Here is a 27,408-nt window from a genome sequence, read left to right on the forward strand (position 1 = left end):
ATGTCAGGGGCCCTTGCCCTGATGCGGCGGGGACTGCCAGGCCCGGGTGCCCGGGGACAGCTGGACGAGGTGCTGACACGGGGCTCTTTCCTCCGTGAGGCCGGCCCGCAGCTGCTGGGCTTGCCGCCAGCCCCAGGCGAGAGCTTGTGCGCCTCAGCTGGTCGGGCGGGGGGGGGGGGCACTGCGCTGGGGGAGCTGCAGGGGGGCCATCTAGGGGTTCCCAGGACGCCAGCGTGTCTTGAGCTGACGGCTCCTCTCAGGAGAGCCCCCTTCTCCTCTCCCCTCCTGTTCTTCGCCCTTTCTGGCTCTGTCCAGGTGGAGCTCAGCTCCGGTCCTCCTGCAGCCACGCCGGGGGGTGGCCAGGCCTCCTCTCAGCACCTCTGGCCTCTCCTGTGTCTTCTTGGCTTGCCCCCATATAGTTTTTTGCTTGAAAATGTAGGTTCAAGAGTTTCTCCCAAGCCCCTGAAGCTGATGAAGGGCTGCTTTGTAGAGACCCCAGCGGGCCTGTGGCTTTTGCAGGTGCTGAGCTGTGGGGCCCAAGGAAAGCATTTCAGTGCCCTGCATACACCAGGCCCCAAGCCCTACAGCGCGGGGTTTGCAGGAAAGGTTTGGTTTTGAGTAGGGCAGCTTCGTGGGGCATACAATGTACCCATAGCTAAACATTATTTAAAAGTGTCAGATGCTCCTTAATACAGATGAAAATATGGTTGGCATAAATGACATGAGCTATCCTGACAGCTAAAAGCAGTGCCGTCTTAAGTGATTCTGAAACAATGACCAGAGCAGAATTTAAAAATATAATTTTTGGTGAAATTCACATAGCATAAAATTAACTGGGTTTCCTTTTTTTTTTCGCTTTTGTCTTTTTAGGGCCACACCCGAGGCAATATGGAGGTTCCCAGGCTAGAGGTTGAATAGGAGGTGTAGCTGCTGGCCTACCCCACAACCACAGCAACATGGGATCCCAGCCGTATCTGTGACCTACACCACAGCTCACAGCAACGCTGGATCCTTAACCCACGGAGCGAGGCCAGGGATCGAACCTGCGTCCTCATGGATGCTCGTCAGATTCATTTCTCCTGGGCCATGATGGGAACTCCGTGGGGGTGTTTTTGTTTTTGTTTTTGTTTTGTTTTGTTGCCATGCCTGTGGCATATGGAAGTTCTCCAGCCAGGGATTGAATCTGGGCTGCAGCTGCAACCTATGCCACAGCTGTATCAATGCCGTCTCTTAACCCACTGCACCATAGGGGGAGGTCCCAAATTAAGTATTTTTAGGCGTACAATTCAGTAGCATTTCATACATTCAGCATGTGTGAGCATCGCTGCTATCCAGTTTGACAGTATTTTGGTCCCTCCACACAGAAATCTTTTCCCTGTCAGCAGTCGCTCCTTGTCTCCCTCCCCCAGCTCCTGGGAACCACTGATCGAAGCTCTGCCACCGTGGATTTGCTTATTCTGGACGTTCCATGTAAACGGAAGCATACAGTATGTGGCTTTGTATGCCCGGCTTCTCCCCGAGCACGGTATTTTCAAGGCTCGTCTCTGCTGCAGGCGTATAAATGCTTTACTCCTTTTTATGGCTGTGATACACCTGTGGACACTTGATTAAATTCAGGCAGAAACAGGCAAGAACTGGGCCCCGGGCCAGCCTTTCCTCAGCCAAGCCCTGCTCCATGGGGTTCACTCCCTGGAAGGTTCTAGACCCTGAGATAGACTGGACCTCTGCGGTCAGCTCCCAGGAAGAGACATGAGAATATGAGCTCCCGGCAGACCTCTCCGATGGCCTTGCCCACCCTGGGCAAACCCGGGGAGGGAGCCCAGAGCCCAGTGAGCTGGAGGCTGGACAAGGGGCCCCTTTCTGCTCCGCACAATGTCCCATTGTACACGTCTCAGGGGGAACAATGCAGCCCTGGCCAGGGGAAGCTGAGGACAAAGGGCCCTTTGTGAGAACTGTCCCCACCTGAAAAGCAGCATCCAGGGTCACACCTGACAGTGGAGCCGTCCCTCCTCGCCTCTGTCCCCTGCTCCGCTCCCACATCCGGGCAGGGACCCAGGGGAGCTCGGGCGGGCTTGGCCGGATTCTCCGTGCTCCCCCCAGACGGCTGTGCGGGCTCATCTGGGACTCGGCACCTGGACAACTGGCCGGGGTGGGGGAGGGGAGGGGCAGGTTGTGGGTTCGTGTGGAAGGACCTGGAAGCAGGACTCCGGCCGGGGCTAGGTGTTCCTCCACTCCCCCTCAGGCTCACGCTTCCCTGCGGGGGGCTCTTCAGGATGCAAAAGACGTTTGTACCCTCCATGGAAAATCTGTCTTCCAGGTCCCACTTCTCAGGTGGGGTCCCAAGGAAGGGTTTTTCATGGACAAGAAAAGGAAGGTTTTTTTAAAAAATCACATTGTAGGAGTTCCCTGGTGGCCTAGTGGGTTGAGGACCTGGCATGATCACTGCTGTGGCTTGGGTTTGATCCGTGGCTTGGGAACTTATGCATGCTGTGGTCTTGGCAAAACAAACAAACAAACAAAACAAAAAAAAAATCACTAAGATGCACGTAGATGCTATTACCCCAACACTGGGGGTGGGGAGCAGCAGCTGGAGGCTGCAGAGAGGTTCCAGAAGTGTCTAGTCTGGACTAATTCGGGAGATCCCTTGTCCAGAGCCAGTTCTTGCCCTTATGGAGCTCACAATACAGACGGTGAAGAGATAATTAAACAACCGAGAAAGCCTGATTATTTGACTATGTAAATATCGATCATTTATACATCAAACACTAGGAACAAGATGTGAAAACAAAAAACCCAGGACAAAAATTCACAGTAGACACACAAGAAAAGGATCTTTAACACGTTAAGAGTTTTTACAAATGAATAAGGAAAAATCCACACCTACTGCAATCATTTCCTTCCAAGTACTCCACAGTTTACCCCAAACTCTGAAGGCGCTAATGCCTACTCTCTCACACACCTTTCTTTCTTTCTTTCTTTCTTTCTTTCTTTCTTTCTTTCTTTCTTTTTTTTTTTTTTTTTTTTTTTTGCTTTTTAGGGCCACACTAGCAGCATATGGAGATTCCCAGGCTAGGGGTTGAATCGGAGCTACAGCTGCCAGCCTCCACCACAGCCACAGCCATGCCAGATCCTTAACCCACCGGGCGAGGCCAGGTATCAAACCTGCAACCTCATGGTTCCTAGTCGGATTCTTTCCACTGCGCCACGACAGGAACTCCCCACACCTCTTCTTTCCTCTGAAGATTGCCTAGCACTCCACCCGCTGAATGACACCTGTCCCGTATCCTCAGAATGTAGAGTTGCTGGAGGCTTCCTGGGGTTCTGTTGGGTGATTCACTGGTCAGTAAGGGCTTCCCTCCTCTGAATCCTCAGCCAGCCACTTTCCCCCCTTGGCTAGAGGTCCAGTCTCGAGAGCCAGGAGAAGTGCTAAGGGGACTTGGTTGCCCTGTGCAGAAACTTCGGGGGTGGGGGTGGGGGTGGGGAAGAGAGCTGAAGGGTCTGAATATTAGGACCCAGGTGCTGCCTGAACTGTCTGTCACTAGCTGTGGAGCCACCACCCCAGCATCCTCCTCAGATAGCAGAAGTGGGGAGCTGGGAAGGGACCCCTTCGAGGCAACTGCCCACCCACTCCTCCTTCTCAATGCAGGCAGAGGCAGCCTGGAATCCTGGGGTGGTGAATCCTGCTCGGCCTTTCCTCTGCGCGAATGTGAGTTCCACACACAGCCAGGGCATGCAGAGGGAGCACGGTAGCCTCCAGGGTTCTTGGCTGCCCTCATCTCAGCCTCCCTGGATGCATATCACATCGTCAGACACATGCTTTCCAAGAGCCTCCTTCACATTGCGTTTCTGCCTCTGAATTCAGTGCCTCCCGCCCTCCCTAGAGTGAGAGTCCAGGAGGGCGAGCTCCTGGGTAGGGGCGTGCACTGGGGACCTCTGCAACCTCGGCTTATTCAATGAACGAGTGAGTGAAGGAGCGACGCGGTCAACCCGGCTCCCGCAGCGGCGCCGCCAGTCTTTCAGGCGCGAAGCCCCCGACCCCCGCAGCAGCAGCGCCCCCGAGCGTGCGCGCGGCTGGCCGCGGCGCACGTGAACCTCCAGTTGTGGGCGGGGCCTCTCGGCGGGGGCGGAGCGATCGGCGCGCGGCGTCCCCCGCGCATGCGTTCTGAGGGCCCGGCGATGGCGGCGTCCGAGGATCCCCTGAGGCGGCGGAAGGCCGCGGCCGCGGGCCCGGAGCCCGCGTCTCCGCCGGGGCGCGACCCCATGAGCTGCCCGGCCCGCTTCCGCGCGGGCACCTTCTGGCTCACCAGGGTCGTGCTCCTGAAGGCCCTCGCTTTCGTTTACTGTGAGTCCGCGGGGCCTGCCCGATGGTGCCCCTCCACGCGCCCCGCCCCCACAGGCCGTCCCCCCGCGGGCTCCCCGCCGAGCCCCGGCCGCGCGCCCCTCCCCCCTGCCGGGACCGGGGGCGCCCACGCCGACCGGGCGTCCGTGGGGCAGCGGCTCCGCTCTGCCGCCTGCAGTTCCACGGTCTGCGGCGCCTGCGGCCTCCCCGCGGCTCGGCAGCTTTGAGGCACGAGCAGCAGGTGCGGACTCACCTGCGAGGTGGGCGCTAGCCGGGTTTGACCGGGCAGAGCCTCGCGGCCAGCCCCGGCCCCCCTGCCTCCCGGGTCTCCTCGACCACAAGGCTGGACCCCCGGGTGCCCCCCAGCGCGAAATACACACGCCCGCCCTGGTCCCCACGCCCGGACGGGTGCAAACGCCCGAAGCCGAGCAGGGCGTCTGAAGCCCAGCCGGGCTTCTCAGAGGAACGTGGCCTTGCGGGGGCCGTGGGGGTGGGGGACAGTCCACGGCAGGAGTGATCTGGGGCCAGCGGGCAAGTCCCCCTTCCGGAGGGTCCAGAGGGCGCTGGTCCCCGGCGCGGCGAGCCGGCTTCGTTTCCGACGCGTTGGAAGGGGTGGACATGCAGCTCTTCGAGCCGGCGTTAGAAGGGGGGGACATGCAGCTCTTTGCACAGCGGCCTTCAGCAAACACTGAGAGGGCTCCGCGGGGCCAGGTCCCGGGGTGGGGCCGGGGGGTCCTGCGAGCCCTTCGAGGGCCGCCGCGTGCGGCGGCGGGCAGGGATGGGGGGGTTCAGCCCCGCCTCCCGTGCGCTCTAAGTTACCATAAAAAATAGTTCTTGCCGGTATTGCTTTAGTCTCCACGGGATTGAATAATCATTCCAAACGTTTGAGCTGTCATTTTGCGAAAGATGGAGTCAAGGCAAAGTTAATCTGCGAGACTTTAATAGTCCCTTAAACCGTCGCCGTAACAGTGGAAAAACCCCGGTGGGTGGCTCCGCTCGCAGAGAGCGCCGCTTAAAACCCTGCTCGGCTTTCCAGGGAGTGGGGCTGCCTTTGATCTCCACAGGGATTCGCCCTTCAATTCAGAAGGGAACCGTTTCCAGCCACCGGGGCGAGCAGATATTTTAAGCCTGGTGCTGAGTACAGAATGATTTGCCCTGGCAGATGGGTTTTTTCCCCTGGCTTCTCTCTATTGGGGGTGGCGGGGCGGTAGGGTGGGGTTCAGCCGCTCGAAGAAACCAGTTTTTCGCATCTTCCGGGCGGAGAGGGTCTCTGGCTGAGATGACCCGGGCAAGGAGGCAGTCATCCTGCCTTGATCTCTTTCTGGAGAGTTGTGGGTCTCACCGCAGACTCCCTCTGAGCCCCTTAACTCCCGGGGAAATCCCACAATGCCATGGGCTCTGGGCACCTTTCCCTGACGTTGGTACACTTGTTCTCTGGGACTGCCAGGCTGGACAACAGGCGTCTGCACAGCTAACAGTTCCTAAGCCAGGAGCCTGTCTGGTGTCGCCCTGGGAGCTCCTTGCATCCAGGAACGGTTTTCATACCTCCATCCTTTGTCACCTGGGAGCAGCTCCCCTTCCATAAATTTCCTTGCCTTTCTGCGGCCTTTATCAATACTCCGTGTCACCACGGGATACTTTTCCAACTGTGTTCCCCCCCCCCCCCATCGGCACCCTGGCCGTGACACTGACGGCGCAGACTGCCCACCCGAGAGGCCTCTGGTCCTCTGTCATTGAAGTCCTAATTCCTTGGATCTCCTTTCTTATTTGGGGGTTGTTCTCTCTTTAAAGCGTGCGCACCCAGTCCGCTTTCTAGCAAAGAGCGTGGAGAAGGTGAACTGTCTGTGTCCTTCTCGGTCGCACAGAAGTCGCCCGGGCCTGTGCTTCTTCGGAGCTCGGTGGCGTCCAGGAGTCTTATACGGCCTGACTCCTGCTCCCTGGCGGGTGACCGAAGGGAAACACTCTGATTTCTCCTGCTCACATGCCTCTGACCTCGACCGCGCGCGTGGGTTTTTTCGCACACCGATGAATCCTCTGACGGTCCAGACACTGCTCGAGGGGACGCGCTCCTTCTGACGCCAAGTGCCCGGCGTCCGCGCAGACCCCCCCCCCCCTCGGTCCTGGCATCCCCTGTGCTTCTGAGCGACCAGCCGTCCATCAGGGCCCGGGCCCCCTCTGGTTCCACACCTTTGCCGGAGCGCTCAGAGGGCTCTGAGAGGCTTGGCCTGTGTTCACGGTTCATCGTGAAGGCCGCCCCTCGGAGCCGAGGCTCTGCAGCGTCGGGCGGGTGGTCCTGCTGCTGGTGGAGCGGATCTGCCCGCTGCCGGTCACAGCAGCCATCACAGCGGCGGAGGCGAAGCTCCCACAGCTGCAGCTCGTCCCGCTCCCCGTCACAAGGCTCACCTGGGTCTGGAGGCCCAGCCTGGCGGCCCGTCCGCAGTCCCGCACCCGCATTTGCTGAACTCTTAGCTTTTCTTTGGAAAATGTGAGGACAAATGGAGCCACAAGAGTGCTGGACTCCCGCTTCTTTTTTTGTCGTTCTGAGCTTTCAGCGCTTCTGAGAGTTCTCGTGCAGTTAGTTCTCCGTCTTCCCTCCAGGCCCCTCCAGGGCTGCTTAGATTTGCAGGCGTCTCTAAAGTGCTCCCTGTTTGTTGAAGACACAAGCACTGCTCTCTCTGCGCTCCCTGCAGCACACGCCTGCAGAGAGGACGCACTGGGGCTTATTGTGCCCAGGTCCAGAATTTCACCACATTCAATGGAACCGCCCGGTGGACAGGGACATCGCAGAGGTGATTCTGATTTAGTTTATAGCCCTTTATCCGAAGGGGAGAGAAAACCCAATTTTTTTTTTTTTTTTAAGGAAATCTTTGCAGACCTCCTTGATGATGCAGGTTGGGTGGCCTTGGTCCCCTCTCCTAGGTCAGGAAGCAGCTAGAGTCTCATGCCTGGGCCTGTCTCCTTCCTCCCTAGAGCCGGTGGGGTAGGGGGCTTTGTGGGGGGGTGACTCTTTCCTCCAGTGGGGCGGGGGCTGACTGAGCCTTTCTGAGGTTGTTGGTTTGGTTTAGCTCTGAGATCCTGTGATATTTTGGAAATTTTTTTCTACTTTCTACTTGGCCATTTTTTTTTTTCTTTTTTTCTTTTTAGGGCTGCACCCTAGGCATATGGCAGTTCCCAGGCTAGGGGTCAAACCAGAGCTGCAGCTGCGGCTGCTGGCCTGTGTCACAGGCACAGCCACACAGGATCCAAGCCTCATCTGCAGCCTACACCCCAGCTCTTGGCAACGCCAGATCCTTAACCCACTGAGTGGGGCCAGGGATCAAACCCTTGTCCTCACAGATACTAGTTGGGTTCGTTACCGCTGAGCCACAACGGAACTCCTCTATTGGCCATTTCTGTAACAGAAGTGAAAACTGAATAGGTTTTTCTCTTCCGAAATTTAAATCCGTCCTCTTTTCATTTTTCCCTGTAAGTAAGGTGGGACATTTCCTGCACTGCTTGCCTTAGATTCACTTTTTTTAAACGATTTAACGGGGGAGACCAGATCTCATTTTTCTTTCGTGGAACCAGACTCTGGGCTGTGGTTGCAGGGAATGAGAGTGTCCAGCTGCTTAGCTCTTGCTACCTCGGCCCCTGTGGGTGGAAGAGCCTGAAGTGGCTTCTGGAGTGTGCAGGAGCCGTCTGAGTCGGGAGAGATGGGGCACCCACACGCACGCATGCGTGGCCAGGACTGGGTGGGCACCACTGTGAGGGTGGCCTCCACGTTGCCAGGCAAGTCAGTGGCATGTGACTTGGGCAGCTTCGGTCCAGCAGTAGAGGCAGCAGGAGGAGGGTCATGGGGAGAAGAGCAGGCGAGTCCTCCTCCTGACATCCCCGATGGCCACTGTCATGGAGGTGTCAGGGTCAGGCCCCAGTTTTCTTCCTGTAGTGCAGTGAGCCACGTGTTTGAAGGAACATTCACCTTAAAACAAACAAAAAACCCATTAACCAAACTCCAGATTTTTTCGAATTTCCACTAGCGCCCCTTCCGGGCCAGGGTCCCCACACTGCACCAGCCGTCAGGGCTCCTTGGCCCCCGCTGGTCTGCAGCAGTCTCTTTACGGCCTTGACGTTTTGAGCAGGTGCGGTCACGTGGTTGGTAGAATGGCCCTCACCCTGAGCGTGTCTGGTCGCTGGACAGGTTGTGGGTTTGGGGAGACTCCCACAGAGGAGAGGGGCCCTGCTCCTTGCGGCTCTCTATCCTCTGGGAGCCAAGTGGGGTCCAGTCCGCGCTCCAGGACCCTGGGGTGGGGTGGGGGCATCCCCGTGTTGTCTGCATCTCCTCTATAGAGAATCTGCTTAGCGAATGTCCTGTGTTTTACACTGGGTTATGGGGCAGCACTGTTGCTCATTGTGATATCGGATTGTCCGGCTCCCGTCTTTGGTGGCTCTGCCCCGAGTCTCCCGTGTCTCTGTAACGGGCCTCGTCCTTTATTCTTCGAGCGCTTCCTTACTCTGTGGTACCACAGGATGCTGGCTGCAGGCTCCTCTCATTTCCCAGTCCCAACACCTGCCGTTTCTCTGGGAGCCCTGGGTCCTTTCATTGGAGAATGGGGTTAGGAGCCCAGATCTGGGTGTCGAGAGTGCCCCTTGCTCCTGGGGTGTCCCTGCCTCCACACCGTCTTAGCAGACTGAGCTAGGCTACGTATGTGTGTGCACACTTGCATACGATCAGGCTCTGTGTGTCCGTGTGAGTTTGTGTTAGGGTAGACGTGAGTTCACGTTGGCATCTCTGATTCTGATCCAGTGCATGGGGCGGGGTGGGGGGGCGGGCGAGTGTTGGTCCTCCCTTCTCGCTTATCTGGAACTTCCATGCCTGCTAGTGAGAAATCCTGCTTAACCCCAGTGCACATGCAGAGTGGTTTCAGAGCTGCTCACACCCCCCAGTTAGACTCCAGTGTTTCTATATGGTCCCTTGTCTTCGTCCTTACTGTTCTCACTCAAAACAGTTTCCAGAGGGACTTAGGCCATGCCCCTCCTGCCTCGCGTCCACTGTGGTCGTGCTCTCGTCTGCAGTGGGTTTGATTCACTTGTCCCCGTCTGCATTCCGTCCTGGCATCCCTCGACCTGCCGCCTAGGCCGCTGTGCTAGTTTACATACGTTACTTCTGCGATGTACAGTCTTAAGGGTTTTGACAAACACATGGTCACCATCACTCAGAGCGGCTTCACCCCCTGAAAAATGTCCCTGTACACATAGTCAGCTGCCTCCCGCGCCAGCCCCTGGCATGTGGAGATCCGCGTTCTACCTGAGGCTCCGCCTTTGCCAGTGTGTCCGATGAATGGATTCTTACCGTGTGTAGCTTTCGGGTCTGAGTTGCTTTGCTCCATAAAAGGAGGTTGCGATCCTTTCCTGCCGTTTCGTGAACCAGCGCCCCACTGCTGTCTTCTCTGAATATCATTCCGTTGTGTGAGTGCCTGACGGTTGCGTTATCCATCCAGCGCCAAGGGACATCTGTGTCGTTTGCAGTTTTAGCAGTTAGGAACCCAGCTCCTATAAACATTTGCATGCAGGGTTTTGTGTAAATGCAAGTTTCCAGTTCACTTGGGTGAATCCCTAAGAGGGTAGTTGCTGGGTTGTACGGTAAAGCTGTGTTTATAGGAAACGGCCGAACTGTCCTCCGGGGTGACCGCGCCAGTGTGCATCCCACCAACAGTGAATGAGTTCCTGTTGTTCTCAACTCTCTGGAGCATTTGGTATTTTCAGTTTTTTGGATTTTGGCTGTTATGATAGGTGTGCGGTGGTATTTCGTTGTGGTTTTAATTGGCATTTCCCCAGTAAGGAATGATATTAAGCATCTTTTCATGTGTTTATTTGCCATCTGTGTATCTTCTTTGTGTGAAGCGGATGACTTTCAGTGTCCAGATCTTTTGCCCTTTTAAAAACTGGATGGCTTGTTTTCTTATTGTTGGGTTTTAACAGTACTTTAAGTATTCCGAATGTGAGTCTTTCATCAGATAGGCGATTTGCATACATTTTCCCCAGTCTGTGGCTTGTGTTTTCATTCTCCTAAAAATGCCTTTTACAGAGCAAAAGGTTTGCATTTAATAAAGTAGAGTTTATCAGTATTTTCTGTCATGGATCGTGCTTTTGGTGTTGTATCTAAAAACGTATTGGCAAACCCTCAAAACACAGATTTTCTTCTTTATTTTCTTCTAGAAGTTCCGTACTCTCATGTTTTGCATTTAGGGCTCTGGTCCTTTTCGAGTAAGTTTGGTGTGAGGTGGGAGGTGTGTGTCCAGGTTCACCTTTTGGGTATGATGCCCAGTCTCTCTCCATTAACTTGTCTTTGCACCTTTGCCAAAAGTCAGTTGACGTTCTGTGTAAGTCTGTTTCTGGGCCCTCTAGTCTTGTCCATTGGTTTATGAGTCTGCTCTTCTGCCGATACTGCGTGGTCTTGATTCCTGTAGCTTTGTGTTGTAGTGAGTCTTGATATTGGGTGAAGGAAACTTTGTTCTTTACGAGAATTACTTTGGCTGTTCTCGTTCCTTTGCTTTTACATGTACGTTTTAACATCAGCTTGTCAGTATCTGCAGAAAAGCTTACTGGATGTTTTGATTGAGATTGCACCGAAGCTGTGGATTAGACTGGGGAGAAGTCACGTCTTATTAATGCTGACTCTCACCGTTAATGAACACAGTGAACCTTTCCATGTATTTAAATCTTCCTTGATTTCTTTCATCATGTTTTGTAGCTTTTCGCATACAGACTCTACATATATTTATTTAAAATTTTAAAATTACAGTTGATTTACAGTGTCGTGCTGATTTCTGCTGTACAGCAAAGTGGCCCAGTCATACGTATATATGCACATCCCTGTTCTTATGTGATCTTCCGTCATGGTCTGTCCCAAAGACTAGGTGGAGTTCCCTGTGCTGTACAGCAGTACCTCATTGCTTATCCATTCTAAATGGAATAGTTTGCGTCTACTAACCCCAAACTCCCCATCCATCCCACTCCCTCTCCATTCCCCACTAGCAGCCATAGGTCTGTTCTCTATGTCTGCACACCTGTTCTGTAGACAGGTTCATTTGTGCCATATTTTAGATTCCACAGAGAAGTGATATCATATGGTATTTGTCTTTCTTTTGCTGACTTGACTTTGTATGAGAATCTCTTAATTGCATCCATGTTGCTGCAAATGGTATCATTTTGTTCTTTTTAGTGGCTGAGTAGTATTCCATTGTGTGTATGTACCACAGCTTGATCCATTCAGCTGTCCATGGACATTTAGATTGTTTCCATGTCTTGGCTGTTGTGAATAGTGCTGCTGTGAACATATGGGTGCATGTATCTTTTTGAATTGTAATTTTGCCTGATAGATGCCCAGGAGTGGAGTTGCTGGATCTTACAGTAGTTCTGTATTTAGTTTCCTGAGGAGCCTCCATAGTGGTTGCATCAATTTTCATTCCCACCAACAGTGAAGGAGGGTTTGTTCTCCTTTCTCCACACCCTCTCCAGCATTTCTTTGATTACATCCTATTTTTATTTATTTAATTTTTTATTTTTTATTGTTATTTCCCCAACACACTTTTTTCCCACTATACAGCATGGGGACCCAGTTACACATACATGTGTACATAATTTTTTCTCATTGTCGTGCTCCATTGTAAGTATCTAGACATAAGTTCTCAGTGCTACACAGCAGGATCTCATTGTTAATCCATTCCAAAAGCAATAGTTTGCATCTGTTAACCCCAAGCTCCCCATCCCTCCGACTTTCTCCCCCCTACCCTCCCCCTCCGGCATTTCTTATTTGTAGGCTTATTAATGATGGCCATTCTGATTGGTGCGAAGTGGCACCTCATTGTGGTCTTGTAGGTTGTAGTTTTGATTTGCATTTCTGTAACAATTAGTGATGTTGAGCATTTTGGAGATTAAGCCCTTGTCAGTCGTATCGTTGGCAACTCTTTTCTCCCATTCTGTAGGTTGTCTTTTCATTTTGTTTTATGGTTTCCTTTGCTGCACAGAACCCTGTAAGATTGATTAGGTGCTATTTGTTTCTTTTTATTTCTATTGCCTTGGGAGACTGGCCTGAGAAAACGTTTGCCCCGTTGGTATCAGAGAGTGTTTTGCCTGTGTTCTCTTCTAGGAGCTTTCTGGTGTCTTTAAGCCATTTTGAGTTACGTTTACGTCTTTATGCCATCTTCCGAAATTCACAGTCTGATATTTCATTGTTAGTATGCAGAAATGCAACCAATTTCTGAATGTTTGTATCCTCTTTGCTGAATTCCTTTATCAGAGCTGGTGGGTTTTGTGTGGAGTCCTGAGGGTGTTCTGTGTATAGTGTCGTGTCATTTGCACGTAATGATCATTTTACCTCTTCTCTTCCCATCTGGATACCTTTTATTTCTTTTTCTTGTCTGACTGTTGTGTCAAGGACTTCTAATACTACCTGAATAGAAGTGATAAGAGTGGATATCCTTGTCTCGGTCCACATTTTCGCGGGAAGGCTTTCAGCTTTTCTCTGTTGAGTATTATGTTGGCTGTGGGCTTGTCACAAACGGCTTCTATAATGTTGAGTTATGTTCTCTCTATACCCACTTTAGTAAGAGTTTTTTTCATGAGTGGATGTTGGATATTGTCATACTTCTTCTGCATCTGTTGAGATGATGATGTGGTTTTTGAGTTTTCTTTGGTTAATGTGGTGGATGACGTTGATTGATTTGCATAAGTTGAACCATCCTTGTGAACTTGGGGTAAATTCCACTTGCTTGTGGTGTGAGGTGTTTTTTATGTGTTGTTGGATTCAATTGGCTAAAAGTTTGTTGAGAATTTTTGCGTCTATATTCGTCAAAGGTATCGGCCTATAATTTTCTTTTTTGGTAGTACCTTTGTCTCGGTTTGGTATTTGGGTGATGACAGTGGCTTCCTTCATAGCATGTCTTTGGGAGTGTTCCTTCTTTTCCAGTTTTTGGAAAAGTTTAAGAAGGATTTGTGTGTTTGATAGAATTCGCCTGTGAAGCCATCTGGTCCTGGACTTTTGTTTGTAGGGAGTGTTTTTGTTTTCGTTTTGCTTTTATTTTTAGGGCTGCACCTGCAGCATATGGAGGTTCCCAGGCTAGGAGTTTGCTCAGAGATACAGCCACTGGCCTACACCACAGCCACAGCAAAATCAGATCCAAGCCGCGTCTGCGACCTACAGCACCGCTCACAGCAACGCCAGATCCTTAACCCACTGAGCAAGGCCAGGGATTGAACCCGAAACTTAATGGTTCCTATTCGGGTTCGTTTCCGCCGTGCCATGACTCCTGTAAGGAGTGTTTTTGTTATGTAGTCCATTTCATTTCTAGTGATTGGTCTGTTGAAATGAGCTGTTTTTTCTTGATTCGGTTTTGGTAGGCTGTATGTTTGTAGAAAGTTGTCCGTTTCTTCTAGGTTGTCTAGTTGGTTGGTGTGCAGTTGTTCAAGGTATTCTCTTAGGGTTTTCTGTGTTTCTGCAGTACATTTGAGGTTATTCCTTTTTCATTTCTTATTATATTTGGGTTTTCTCTCTTCTTGGTGAGTCTGGCCAGAGGCTTGTCAATTTTGTTTACCCTTGCTCTTGGTTTTACCAATTTTTTTCTTTTTTTTTTAATCTCTGTTTTATTGATTTCTTCTCTTTATGATTTCCTTCCTTCTGCTGACTTGAGTTTTATTTGTTCCTCTTTTTCTAGATCTTTCAGTTGGTGGGTTGGGTTGTTGATTTGATGTTTTTCTTCTTTTGTGAGGAAGGCCTGTGTTGTGTCTCTAGGAACTTCCCTCTAAGAACTGCTTCTGCAGGATCCCATGGAGTTTGAATGGTTGTGTTTTCATTATTGTTTGTCTCGAGGTATTTTTTTAATTTCCATTTTGATTTGCTCATTGACCCATTGGGTTTTTAGTAGCGTGTTGTTTAGTCTCCATGCAGTTCTCTCTCTCTCTCTCTAACCTGTGGTTGATTTCTATTTGGATGCCTTTGTGGTCAGAGACGATGCTGGGGATAATTTCTATGCTCTTAAATTTGTTGAGGTTGGTTTCGACCCTAGAGTGTGGGCAATCCTAAAGAATGTTCATGTTCACTTGGAAAGAATGTATGTTCTGATTTTGTTTTGTTTTGTCTGTCTTTTGTCTTTTTAGTGTTGCACCTGCTGCATATGGAGATTCCCAGGCTAGGGGTCCAATTGGAGCTGTAGCTGCCGGCCTGCATCACAACCACAGCCACACCAGATCCGAGCCATGTCTGCAACCTGCACCACAGCTCACGGCAACACTGGATCCTTAACTCACTGAGCGAGGCCAGGGGTCGAACCTGCAACCTCATGGTTCCTAGTTGGATTTGTTTCTGCCGTGCCACAGTGGGAACTCCTTTGTATTCTGATTTTCTTCGATGTCATGCCCTGAAAACACCCGTTAAGTCTGAGGTTTCTTTTGCGTCATTCAGGATCTCTGCTGTCTTACTGATCCTCTGTGTAGAGGGCCTGGCCATTGAGTGATTGGGGTGTTGAAGTCTCCTGCTGTTGCTGTTCCCATCACGGTCTCTCTTTTTATGTCTGTTAGCATTTGTTTTATGTATGTGGGTGCTCCCGTATAGGAGCATATATATTGACGGATGTCATAGCCTTTTCTTGAACTGATCCTTTTATCATTAAATAGTGTCCTTCTTTATCTTTCTTTACGGCCTTTGTTTTAAAGTCTGTTTTGTCTGGTAGGAGTATTGGGACTCCCACTTTCCCATCATTTCCGTTTGCACGAAATATCTTTTTCTGTCCCTTCACTTTCAGTTTATGTGTCCTTTGCCCTAAGATGGGTCTCTTACAGGCAGCATATTGTAGGTTCTTGTTTTTTTTTTTATCCGGTCTGCCGCTCTGTGTCTTTTGATTTGAGCATTTAGTCCATTAACATTTAAGGTAATTATTTATTTATTTATTAAAATTATTTTATTTTATTTTTGTTTTTGCTTGTTAGGGCCGCACCTGCAGCATGTGGAGGTTCGCAGGCTAGGGGTCGAATCAGAGCTGCAGCCACTGGCCTACACCACAGCCACAGCAACTCGGGATCTGAGCCGCCTCTAATGACCTGCACCATAGCTCATGGCAACGCTGGATCCTTAGCCCGCTGAGCAAGGCCAGGGATCGAACCCACAACCTCATGGTTCCTAATTGGGTTTGTTTCTGCCGTGCCACACGGGAACTCCAACATTTAAGGTAATTATTGATAAAAATGTATTTATTTTCATTTTAAACCTTGTTTCCCAGTTGTTTCTATGTTTCTCCTTTGTTCCTTTTTCTTTCTTTCTTTCTTTCTTTTTTTTTTTTGCCTAGATGATTTCCTTTTATTTTATGCTTGTGTTCTCTGCTTTTTGGTTTTTGTGAATGTATTGTTTGTTTGTTTTTGATTTGTGGTGGCCCTGTTTTTCAAGTCTGTTCACCCCTTCCTATATCTGCTTGTTGGAGACCGACCGTCATAAAGGCTCAAACACGTTCTAAAAAAGGAAGGAGTCTGGGCGTTGCTGCCGTGGCTTAGTGGTTAGCAAACCCGGCTAGTCTCCATCAGGAGGTGGTTTTGATACCTGGCCCCGCTCAGTGGGGTAAGGATCTGGCATTGCCGGGGGCTGTGGTGGTGGAGGTGGAAGATTCGGCCCAGATCTTGTGCTGCTGTGGCTGTGGCGTAAGCTGGCGGCTACAGCTTCAATTCCACCCCTAGCCTGGGAACCTCCGTGTGCCATGGGTGTGGCTCTAAAAAGACCCCCAAAAATAAATAAATGAAAGAGTCTAGATTTTCTTACTCTCCCACATTTTAGGATGTTGGTGTCTTTTTACATCTTCACGTTTATCTTTTGGCTGCTCCTTGTGTTTATCATCACTTTCTCGAATAGGTTTTTTTCCTTTTGATCCTTATACTGGCTTAAGTGATTGCTTTCCAATCATGGTTTCCGGAGTTCCCATCATGGCTCAGTGGTTAACGAATCCGACTAGGAACCAAGAGGTGGTGGGTTCAATCCCTGGCCTTGCTTAGTGGGTTAGGGATCCTGCATTGCTGTGGCTGTGGTGTAGGCCAGCAGCTGTAGCTCCGATTTGACCCCTAGTCTGGGAACCTCCATATGCCGTGGGTGTGACCCTAAAAAGACCAAAAAAAAAAAACCACCCCAATCGTGGTTTCCTCCAACCTCTATCTTCTTCTTTCCTATTTAGAGACCTTTCAGTAGTTCTTTTAGAATGTATTTAGTATTGCTGCATTCTTCTGGTTTTTGTTTGGCTGAGAAGTTCTTTTTTTCGCCATCTGTTTGAAATGATAGTCTTCCCGGGTAGAGTGTCCGAGGGTGCAGATGTCTTCCCCCTACAACTTTGAATGGACCTGCCCTGCTCTTCTGCCTGGAGTGTTTCTCTAGAGAAATCAGCTTAAAAACCTGACAGGTTTTAATTAACTCTTTGTTTTTCTCTTGCTGCCTTTAGAATCCTCTCCTTATCTTTATCTTCTGTGGTTTTTATTGTAGTATGTCTTGGGTTGGTTTGGGTTCATCTCGTTTGGGACCCTGTGTGTTCTCTGTGTATCTATTTCCTTCTTTAGATTTGGAAAACTTTCAGCCGTAATTTTTTCAAATATATTTTCAATCCTGTTTTCTTTTTCTTCTCCTCTGGGGTCCCTATTATGCATAGATTGGCGGGCTTTATATTACCTCATAGATCTCTTATATTATTGCTTTCCTTTTTTTTTTTTTAATTTGGTCTCCCTTCCTTGCTTGCTTCTTCTTTGTTTCTTTCTTTTTCATTTTTGGCTGTCCTGCAGCATATGGCGCTCCCAGGCCAGGAATCAGATCCAAGCCACAGTTGAGACCTAAGCTGCAGCTACAGCAATGCCAGCTCTAACCCACTGTACCAGGCTGGGTATCGAACCCACGTCCCAGTGCTTCCAAGACACGGCTGACCCTTTTGGGCTGCAGTGGCAGCTCCTTCCTTTGGTTTCCTGCCTGCTGTCCTGATCGGGTGATTTCCATTAGTCTGTCTTCCAGGTCACGCATTCATTCCTCTTCTTTATTCATTTTGCTGTTCAGTGTGTTTAACTCAACTTTTGTCTCTGCAGACAGATTTTCTAATTTTATTGGCTCCTCCTTATAGATTCTAGTTCCTTTTTAAAGTGATCTGTGTTAGTGTTGGTATCCATTCTTTTTTTTTTTTTTCTTTCTTTCTAGGGCCATACCTGCGGCATATGGAGGTTCCCAGGCTAGGGGTTGAATTGGAGCTGCACCTGTCAGCCTTTGCCTCAGCAGCACGGGATCCATGCTGCGTCTGTGACCTATGCCGCAGCTGCAGCAATGCCAGATCCTTAACTCTGAGCAAGGCCAGGGATGGAACCTGCATCCTCTTGGATACTAGCCGGATGCATTACTGCCGAGTCACGACGGAAACTCCGTTGATTTCCATTGTGGATTTCTTCAGTATTTTCATTACCTCCTTTTTGAGCTCGGTGACTCTTAGCCCGAAGAGGTCTGTGTCATGTTTGCTCCTTCAGGGGAGTTCTCCTATTCTTTCAGCTGGAAGGGTTCCTGCGCTGCTTTGGTCATGCTGAACATACAGGCTCTCTCTCTGTCTGGCTGCCGTGCTTTTCTCCGAGGCTTCAAGGTTGCCCCCCGTCCCAGCCGATCTCCCCGTCAGCGAGGTGGCCTTTCCTCCTTCACTGCTCCCTCTCGGGAGTGCTGGTCCTGTTCTGATTCCTTTTTTGCTCTTCTCCCCCGCCTCTTTTTTTGGTTCCCTTTAGTTCTGTGCAGTATCTGGCGGGTTTCTTGTACTTTTGGAGGTCCGAGGTCTTTGGCCAGTGTTGGGTAGGTGTTCTGTGCAGATCCTTCTGCATGGGGACGGGTTTGGTAATGTGTTTGCGGGAGAAGATGAGTGCTGAGTCTCACTCCTCCACATCCTGATCCTGCCCCTTCACTTAGGTGATGTTAGACTAGGCACATTTTTGGTTGCTGTTGTGATGGGGGGGGGTGCTGCCCTTGGTTTGTAGACGTGCCTGGGCCAGGGGTCGAATCTGCACCACAGCAGTGACCCAACCGCTGTGGTGACAAAGCCGGATCCTTAACCCAGAGTGCCACAGGAGAACTCCTATTGTAATTTTGTAAAATTCACATTGTGTTTGTGCAGTGCGGCTGTGTAGGCGCACGATTGACTTTCGTGCCTTGATCCAGTATTCTGTGACCTTCACCACTTTGTGTCAGTGCCACGAGGGCTTTCGTTGGTGGTGCTGATTCTTTGGGATGCGCTGTATCTGCCGTAATGACATCCGTTAATAGAGAGAGTTCTATCTCTTCCTTTCTAAACCAGTACCTTTTTTCTCATTCTTTCCTCACTGTGCTGGCGAGGATGCCCGTGCCGCCTGGGGTAGGAGCAGTGAGAGAGATGCTCTTGTTTTGTTCCAGATCTTTGGGGAAGAGCATCCAGTCACTCATCTTCGTTTACTTCTTTGTCTCTTTAGGGCCACGGCATATGGAGGTGCCAGGCCTAGGGTTCTAATCGGAGCCACAGCTGCCGGCCTACGCCACAGCCACACCAAATCTGAGCTGCGTCTGTAACCTACACCAGGGCTCACGGCAGTGCTGGATCCGTAACCCACTGAGCGAGGCCAGGGATCGAACCTGTGTCCTCATGGATGCGAGTCAGGTTCGTTTCCACCGAGCCGCAGCGGGAGCTCCCACTGATCTTTAGGTGTGATCTTGTCTTAGGTTTTTCATAGCTGCCTTGTGGACAGTGATGGCATTCCCTTCTCTTCCTCATTTGCTGAAAGTTTCTTTTTATGGTGAATGTATTCTTTAATGTCCTTTGTGTGTGTGTGTGTGTGTGTGTGTGTGTGTGTGTGTGTGTCTGTTGATACTATCTTATGCTTTTGTTAATTTAGTTTGTTAGTGTCATGAATTACATTTTTTTTGTGTGTGTGTGTGTTTTATTTTTAAGGCCACACCTGCAGCATATGGAGGTTCCCAGGCGAGGGGTTGAATCGGAGCTACAGCTGCCAGCCTACAGCTCAGCCACAGCAACGCCAGATCTGAGCCACATCTGCGACCTACACCACACCTCACAGCAATGCCAGACCCTTAACCACTGAGCGAGGCCAGGGGTCGAACCCACAACCTCATGGTCACCAGTTGGATTCGTTTCCACTGTGCCACAATGGGAACTCCTACATTGATTGTTTTTTTTTTTTTTTTTTGTCTTTTTTTTTTTTTTGCTGTTGTTGTTGTTGTTGCTATTTCTTGGGCCGCTCCTGCGGCATATGGAGGTTCCCAGGCTAGGGGTTGAATCGGAGCTGTAGCCACCGGCCTACGCCAGAGCCACAGCAACGTGGGATCCGAGCCGCATCTGCAACCTACACCACAGCTCACGGCAACGCCGGATCGTTAACCCACTGAGCAAGGGCAGGGACCGAACCCACAACCTCATGGTTCCTAGTCGGATTCGTTAACCACTGAGCCACGACGGGAACTCCTGATTGTTTTTTTTTTGAAGAATGATACAGCCTTGCATTTCTGAGATGAAACAGGTTGTGATGTATTATCTTTGTTTCTTCTGTTGTAAGTCTTGATAGCTTGTCTTTCAAGAAATTGGCGTATTTCATCTAAGTTGTGGAATTTCTGGTCTTAAGGAGACTTGTAGTCTTCCTGTACTATCTTTATGTCTGGGGTCCTTGGCCTGTTTCCTTCCCCATCCCTCATGCTGGCGTGTTCCCTTCTTTTCTCATCTGATCCAGCTAGAGTCCTGTCAATTATATGGCTCTTACTGAAGGACCAAGTTTTGGTTGTATTGATTTTCTAGGGTTTTTCCCCCTAGTTTTAAGTTTGATTGATTTCACCTTTTTTTAAAAGTTACTTTTCTGCTGCTTGTTTTGTATGTAACTTTTTTTTTGATTTCTGAAAGTATAAGTTTAGATTTGAGGCCTTTCTATTTTTCTAACATAAGTGTTTTATTGTTTTATTGTTCATTTTCTTTAAGCAAAGTTCTTTCTGGGGTAGTTAACCATTTTATGTAACGAGGCACATATTTTATATAAATCCTGTGGTGGGAGTTCCCATTGTGGCTCAGTGGTAATGAACCTGACTAGCATCCATAAGGAGGCAGGTTCATTCCCTGGCCTCCTTCAGTGGGTTAAGGATCTGGCGTTGGTGTGAGCTGTGGTGTAGGTGGCAGACGCAGGTCAGAACCCGTGTGGCTGTGGCTGTGGCGTAGGCCAGCTGCTGCAGCTCATATTCACTCCCTGAGAACTTCCATCTGCTGCCTGAGCAGCCCTAAAAAGCAAAAAACAAAAACAAAACCACGTGGTGTGTCTCTCGTGTCTGCGTGTGCCCTGTGGGAGGAGATGCAGCGCACGTAGGTTGGGCACGTGGTTCAGAGACTACGTGGTGACGTCTCAGGTTGGGTCCTCAAATACTGGGATTCTGTGAAGCACTCAGACCCCCGGAGGCCATGCTTTGGTTCCAAACCGTGGGCCACACTGCCTGGTCCCGCCCAGCCGAGCCCCATAGACCGGATGGGTGTCCGCAGAGGGCTTCTTGCCCTCACGTGCCTCTTGTCTCCTTTTCCTTCCAGTCGTGGCCTTCTTGGTGGCCTTCCAGCAGAACAAGCAGCTGATTGGCGACAGGGGGCTGCTGCCCTGCAGGGCCTACCTGAGGCGCGTGCAGCAGCACTTCCGAGGGCGCGCCTGGGACGCCGTCAGCTCCACCCCCACCGTCCTCTGGCTGCTGGACTGGACTCACATGGACTCCAACCTGGACGCCCTGGCGCTCCTCGGGCTGGGCATCTCCTCTTTCGTCTTGGTCTCCGGCTGTGCCAACATGGCCCTCATGGCTGCTCTCTGGCTCCTCTACATGTCCCTGGTCAACGTGGGGCAGATCTGGTAAGAGGGGTGGGTGCGGTAGGCCAAGGCCCTGGGAATGGCACCCCCACAGAGCGCCCTGAGACCTCTCGGCAGCAGGAGCCCCCGGGCAAGCTTCCTTCTCACCTTAGTTCAGACAGCGCCACCGTTTGCGTTAGACCACGGTAGACACGGCTGGCCCCCAGGAGCCTTCCTCCTTTGGGAGTCATCGGGATTCTGGGGGGTGCCATGGCCGCGCCTGAGATCACGGCACCAGCCTCCCAGAGCCAGCAGGCACCGTGGGATGGAGGTGCCGTCGCTGGGCGGGCTGCTGGGCGCACTCTGGTGGCGGGGCCTGGCTTGGACTCTTACAGCCCTGCGCCTGCCCCCAGCTGTCCCTTCCTTGGTGGAGAGGAGCTGCCTGCCATAGGGGGCACAGGGCAGGCCAGCCCCGCTGCAGCACCAAGAGATCAGAAGAGGGGGGCAGCTCCCCGGCAGGGGGGCATCCCGAGGGCATGCAGATGGGGGTGTCCGTGCAGCCAGCGGCTTGAGCCAGGCCCAGGTAACAGTCCAGGGGCTGTGAAGCCCGGACCAGGTTTGAACCCACAGCGGAGGAGGGGCCCCTGGTTCAGGTTCTGGGCTCCAGCCCTTGGGCAGAGTCACCTACCAGAGGAAGCACAGACGATGCTCTAAGAAAAGGCGAAGCCTCGACAAAAAGCTCTGGGGTCGGGTCCCTGTCCTGTAGGAAAGTAGGGTGTGGGAGAGGGTGGCGTCTCCCTGGACGTGGAAGGAGTCAGATTGGGGTGGTGCGCGTGTAGGCAGCGGAGGAGGCTGTGGTGTGTGAGGAGGAGCAGGAGGCGGAGGCGGAGGTGCTGTCCGTGTGAATGAGGAGGATGGGGAGGAGGGGGTGCTGTCCGTGGAGACGAGCAGGAAGTGGGGGGGGTGCAGGCAGGAAGTGTGGGGGAGTGCTGTCTGAGAAGACGAGCAGGAAGTGGGGGGGGCGCTGTCCGTGGAGATGAGCAGGAAGTTGGGGGGTGCGAGCAGGAAGTGTGGGGGGGTGCTGTCTGAGAAGACGAGCAGGAAGTGGGGGGGGCGCTGTCCGTGGAGACCAGCAGGAAGTGGGGGGTGCGAGCAGGAAGTGGGGTGCTGTCCGAGAAGACGAGTAGGAAGTGAGGGGGTGCTGTCCGTGGAGACCAGCAGGAAGTGAGGGGGGGCGCTGTCCATAGAGAGGAGCGGGACGTGGGGGGGGCGCTGTCCGTGGAGACCAGCAGGAAGTGGGGGGGGGTGCTGTCCGTGTAGACGAGCAGGAAGTGGGGCAGCTCTGGGCTCCTGCTTAGATGTTCACAGCTGGGGCCTCTGCCTCGGGGGCGGGGGGGGAGGTTCATCGGGAGGCCTGAAGCTCTGGGGTGCTGGACCACATCAGGGGCGCTGCCGAGGTTGTGGTCCACGACAGTGAGTGAGTTTTAACCCAGACGCCCGAGTCCTCAGTGCCACTTGTCGGTTTATCTTGTCCCAAGGTTGTCCCGTGTGCCAGGTACCGTCATGGGCCTCATCCTGTCTCCTGTGGTCTGGGCCCTGGTCCCTGAGCAAGTGCGAGTGACACCAGTGTCACAGCAGAAGACACCTGCCCACAGTGCAGTGTGCAGAGGAGGCCCAGTTCTCACCCCACCTGCCATCCGTGCTCCTGGGAGCCTGGTGTGGACGCGTTGTGTTGACCACAGCACCCTGGTCGTCAGGGGAGGAGTTTCGGCCGAGGCTCGGGGACTCAGCTGCCTGGCATGAGCCTGTGAATCAGAAGCAGCAGCCACGGGCGCCGCTCAGCTGCAGCGTCCCCAGTGGCTGGCGGCCAGGACGTGCTGACACCGGTGGTTCAGTTCCATACGGAAGGTGTGTCGGCTTCCAGGAGAAAGGCATTTACATCTGACTTACAGCCTTTGCTTCCTCAAGCCCAGGCGGCGCGGGTGGAAGCAGGGCTGGTGCCCACTCGGCGCCGGACCCTGGGGCCCATCAGGCAGCTGTGAGGTGAACGGAGCTCCTTCCCTCCCACCTGCTCCTCCCCACCTGCGTTCCTGGGGTGCTCTCACCTTGGCGTCTGGCCTTCTCGGTGGCCGCAGGCCATCGCTGCCCGCCTCCAGGCTCTCTGGTTAGTGGCTCCTTTTCCTTAGGACATGTGATTTGGTTTGGTTTGGTTTTGGCCGCAAGCGTGGCATGTGGAAGTTCCTGGGCCAGCGGTTGAACCCGTGCCACAGCAGTGACCTGAGCTGCTGCACTGACAATGCCTGACCCTCAGCCCTTGGGCCTCCAGGGAACTCAGGGACATGTGACTTCAGTGTGGGTCGGAGGAGAGAGCGCTCTAGGCTCCCTCATCTCATTCTAACAGCCGGGTGATGGAGGGACACACGGGGCGCTCTGCAGTGTCCTCGAGGCTGGCGTGCAGGACCACACGTGATGCCTGGGAAAACGGCACCACGGACGGGTTTACCTCACACACTGTTCCCTTCAGTCACGCCGTGCGTGAGCGGGTCAGAGCGGCATTTGAAAACAGGTCGACGTATGTGTGGCCAGTTGGAGCCTTGTACTTTTTCACGGGAGGAGACGCTCTGTCCTCCACCTGGTGTGTAAAGAAATGTGGCTCGAATTCACTTCAGCCCTCGGAGCGACACCTTGCGGGTCGTAGATGAAAAATCTAAAAGGAAACAGCGACCTGTCAGTGGAGACCAGTGGGTTATTGACCAGACCCTGGCTGGACTGCAGGCTGCTTGCTGGGGCCCAGACATGGGACCCCAGGGGAGGCTGTTGGAGGCAGGCCCCTCGGTCTGGAAGGGGTCTCAAGCATCCTTGACGGATGCTGGTTTCGGGTGTTCAGAGTGAGGCCGAAAAGGGACTGGGCGACAGAGGCCGCAGACGTGGAAACCGGGCTCTCCTCACCTCGGTGCCCGGCGTGAGGGGAGACGCTCTTCTTTCATGTCCTGTTTATTGTAACTTGAGAGGAAAGGATATCTCTTGGGGTGAGATGCTCAGATAATGGACACTGTTGATGGGACGACTTTCAAGTGTTGTCCAGCTGGCGGCCTGGGGGGGACAGGAAGTCACCGTGGAGCGAGGAGGCGCCAGGCAGGTGCACGCGGCACATCTCTGCTGGCACGGCAGCCCCCGTGTCTGGGTCTCATGGCAGGGTGCCTGCCCGGCCTTGCTCGCGTGTGCTGTGGCTGCTGCTCCGCAAGGAGCCCCTCTCTCTTCTCTTAAGTGGGCGCCCCCTCCGCTCCTGCTGGCCCTGGCCAGCATCTGCGACGGAGCCCCAGCGCAGGAGGGGAGTGTTCTCAGCAGATGTGTGGTCCGTTGCTGCCGAGCAAGGCATCGTGGCAAGTCACCCTCCCCGATGGCCTGCTTGTGCTGGGACCCTGACTGCCCTCCACCGCCCTCCTGACGTGGTCCAGCGTGTGCACAGCTCGGCCGGCGGGAGCCCCATGAATCCACTTCGCGGTGGTGACGGCCAGGTCCTCTGGTGGGGGGAGCAGCGTCGGTGGCGGGGATAGCGCTCTGTAGGGGATGACCCGGGTCCTCAGACTTGGGAAGCGACACTTTCAACGGAGCCAGAAAAGCCTCTTTATGACCTTGTCTCGGCAGTGGCAGGGAGGAGGGGGATCACAGCCGTCCCACCTCGTGGTGGGAACAAGGGCCTCGAGGCGGAGGGCAGGCTGGGGTCGTGTGCCCCGCGGGTTCCGGCTCTCAGGGTCCTGTCCCAGAGCTGCACCTAGAGGCAGCGGGCAGCCCAGGGCCAGGCTGTGGCTGCGGGAGCAGGCACGCGGCTCGCTCAGCCCGCCCTGAGCGCGCTGAGACCTGGCCAGGCCCCGTAAACGCCCCGCCTGTGTTGTCGCTGTGGCTGTGCCCCCCAGCTCCACGAGTCAGTGCGTCCACACTCGGCCTGCCTCCCCATGTGGCCCACTGGGGCGACCTGGGGCTTCTTCGTGACTCCTCCTCGCCTGTGTCTCACCAGGCTCTATCCTCCTCACGTGACCCAGTGTTTCTGGAACCTTCCATAGCTGCCAGCACCGGTTGGCCTGAGTCCGGAGGGGCCATCGGCTCTCCTGCTCCCAGGCCCCCGAGGTTGATCAGGAACAGGTGTGCCAGCTTCCTTTGCGTTTCCGCCATCCAAGGCCAGCAGTTAAAGGGTGGCGTTTTCACTCGTGGGCAGATCCGCGAGGATGAACTGCGCCGTCCTCATGGGCCTTGGCCCCACCCGGGGTTGAAGGCCAGGCAGACTTGGGCTTGGTCTTCCAGGTCCTGGCAGCCGGCCCTGTAGCCTCTAGACCAGGGCTGCTGTCAGGCGCCTTGTGGGGGTGGGAACGACCCCTGCCCTGGGGCCCCCTGTTCCACAGACTCACAAGCTGGCTGGCGGTGGAGCTGTGGGCTGGGCGGGGAAGACCTTGGACCTGGGCGGCCAGAGGCAGCGGTGCCCTTCCCTCGCGGCCTTTGCTTAGGCGGCGGCTCTGCTGCCCGGCTCTGTGGAGAAGCCCTCCGCCTCCTGCCCGAGGACACAGCAGGCAGCCAGGCGCAGCTGGCTGACGCCTGTGACTCCTGCGCCTGGGGAAGGAGGTGACGCAGGGCGGTTCTGCCAGAAGGGAAGTGAGGGCGAGGCCAGCCTCCTGCGGCCGGACACCCCGTGAGGCGGCACCGTCGGGCCTGGTGGGACGAGGCTTTGGTTTAATGGTGCCTGGGATCCGGGTGACAGCAGGCGTCACGGTCGTCAGTGGCAGGCAGCAGGACAGCTCTGTGACACGCTTGGTCCCATCTGGGTTTTAGAGAGGAGGCCTTGTCGGCAGAGGACACAGTGCTGGCGGGTGTGACGGGGTGGGAGGCGACCGGGCACCGGGTTGACCGCAAGGTGCCTCGGGCTGGCCCGCCGGGTGTCCCAGTGCTCGGCTGGCGGGTCCCTCCTGGACTGGCCTCCAGGTGACGGCTGTGCTTCCTGTGTTTCGTTTGTGGGGTTAGCAGTGCCTCTCCTGAGGCTCGGGTCTCCTGCTGCCCAGCTGCCTGGGCTTTTAAATTCCGCCAGCTTTGTTTCTGGAACAGTTTGAGGTTGACTGCATGACCACAGAAGCGTGCCGAGGTCCTGGGTCCCCACGCCGGTCCCCGCGGTCATGCTCTGGGCTGGACGGTGCGTTTGTCCCACTTACTGAGCCGGTGTTGACCCCATCGCTTACCCACGTGTCCTCAGTCCTTCCCGTCCTGGACCCTGTCCAGGCCTGCCGACGTGGTCGCTGCGCCCCCTGGGCTCCTCTGGGCTGGGACAGCGTCACAGACGCTCTTGTCTCGGTGCCTGGCCAGTGGCGAGGGGACCGTCAGGCAGGTTGTGGACGGTCCCTCCGGCCGGCTGTGTCTGATGTTTTCTCGTTGCTGATGGGGGTGGGTTCGGGAGGAGAAGCACTGCTGTCAACGTGTCGGTTCAGCACCGGGCCTCGCCCCCTACGTGCCCGTCTGCTGGCGTGGCCGGGCACCGTGGTGTAGGCTGCAGACGCGGCTCGGATCCTGCGTGGCTGTGGCTGTGGTGTAGGCCGGCAGCTACAACTCCGGTCTGACTCCTAGGCTGGGAGCTTCCGTATGTCTCAGGTGCGGCCCTAAAAAAAATCCCGCTCCCTGGACGAACCGGTGCTGACTGAAGACACAGCCGTGGAAGGGACAGCTGGGCTCCAGCCGCCCCTGCAGCAGAACAGCACCGTCCAGTCCAGTGCGAGGCCGCTAGGGCTGCCACCGTGACGCATTCTGAGCTCTGGCTGCCGCTCTTCAGTGTCCCTGGTCCCCGGGAAGTTTAAACACCTAGAGCAAGAGGACAGACCTCGCGGCACTGAAAACCACACGCGTCCACAGCGACACAACCAACAACTAAGTGAGCACGTGGACACGGGACAGATCTGTGCTTTGTGGACGCCCGCCCCACGGCCTCCAACGAGGACACAGCGTGGATGCAGGGGCCGAGGAGACACCTGACAGCACGATCCCGGCCAGCAGACGGGGCCCGTGGATGGGCGAGACCAGGGGTTGGACCTGCATCCTCTTGGATCCTCGTCAGGACCGGAACTCCGTGAGCTGGGTTTCTGACTCTTATCTGCGCTCTGCTGTGGTGGGACGCCCGCAGTGCTCCTTTGTTGCCCCTCAGGGGGGGGCTGTGGAGCCCACTTTCCTCTTCCCACCTTCCTGGCCCCCCCACAAAGAAGAGAGGATTATGTCCAGGA

The 27,408-nt window shown here is 53.8% G+C and overlaps 1 protein-coding gene across 1 annotated transcript; it reads left to right on the plus strand.

Moving 5' to 3' along the window:
• LOC146404611 (lipase maturation factor 1-like) lies at positions 1–27,408 on the plus strand. Its single transcript, XM_085020107.1, has 4 exons — positions 1–160; positions 4,001–4,342; positions 20,911–21,217; positions 22,693–27,408. Exons 1-4 carry the CDS (start codon positions 1–3, stop codon positions 22,955–22,957), a joined length of 1,074 nt encoding a protein of 357 aa, XP_084876233.1. The 3' UTR covers positions 22,958–27,408.

The sequence above is a fragment of the Sus scrofa genome, chromosome 3, assembly GCF_054392235.1.
Source record: "Sus scrofa isolate SSC_HxYL_T2T_F1_AM1 chromosome 3, Sscrofa_HxYL_maternal_Yorkshire_Landrace_v2.0, whole genome shotgun sequence".
Taxonomy (NCBI): Eukaryota; Metazoa; Chordata; class Mammalia; order Artiodactyla; family Suidae; genus Sus; species Sus scrofa.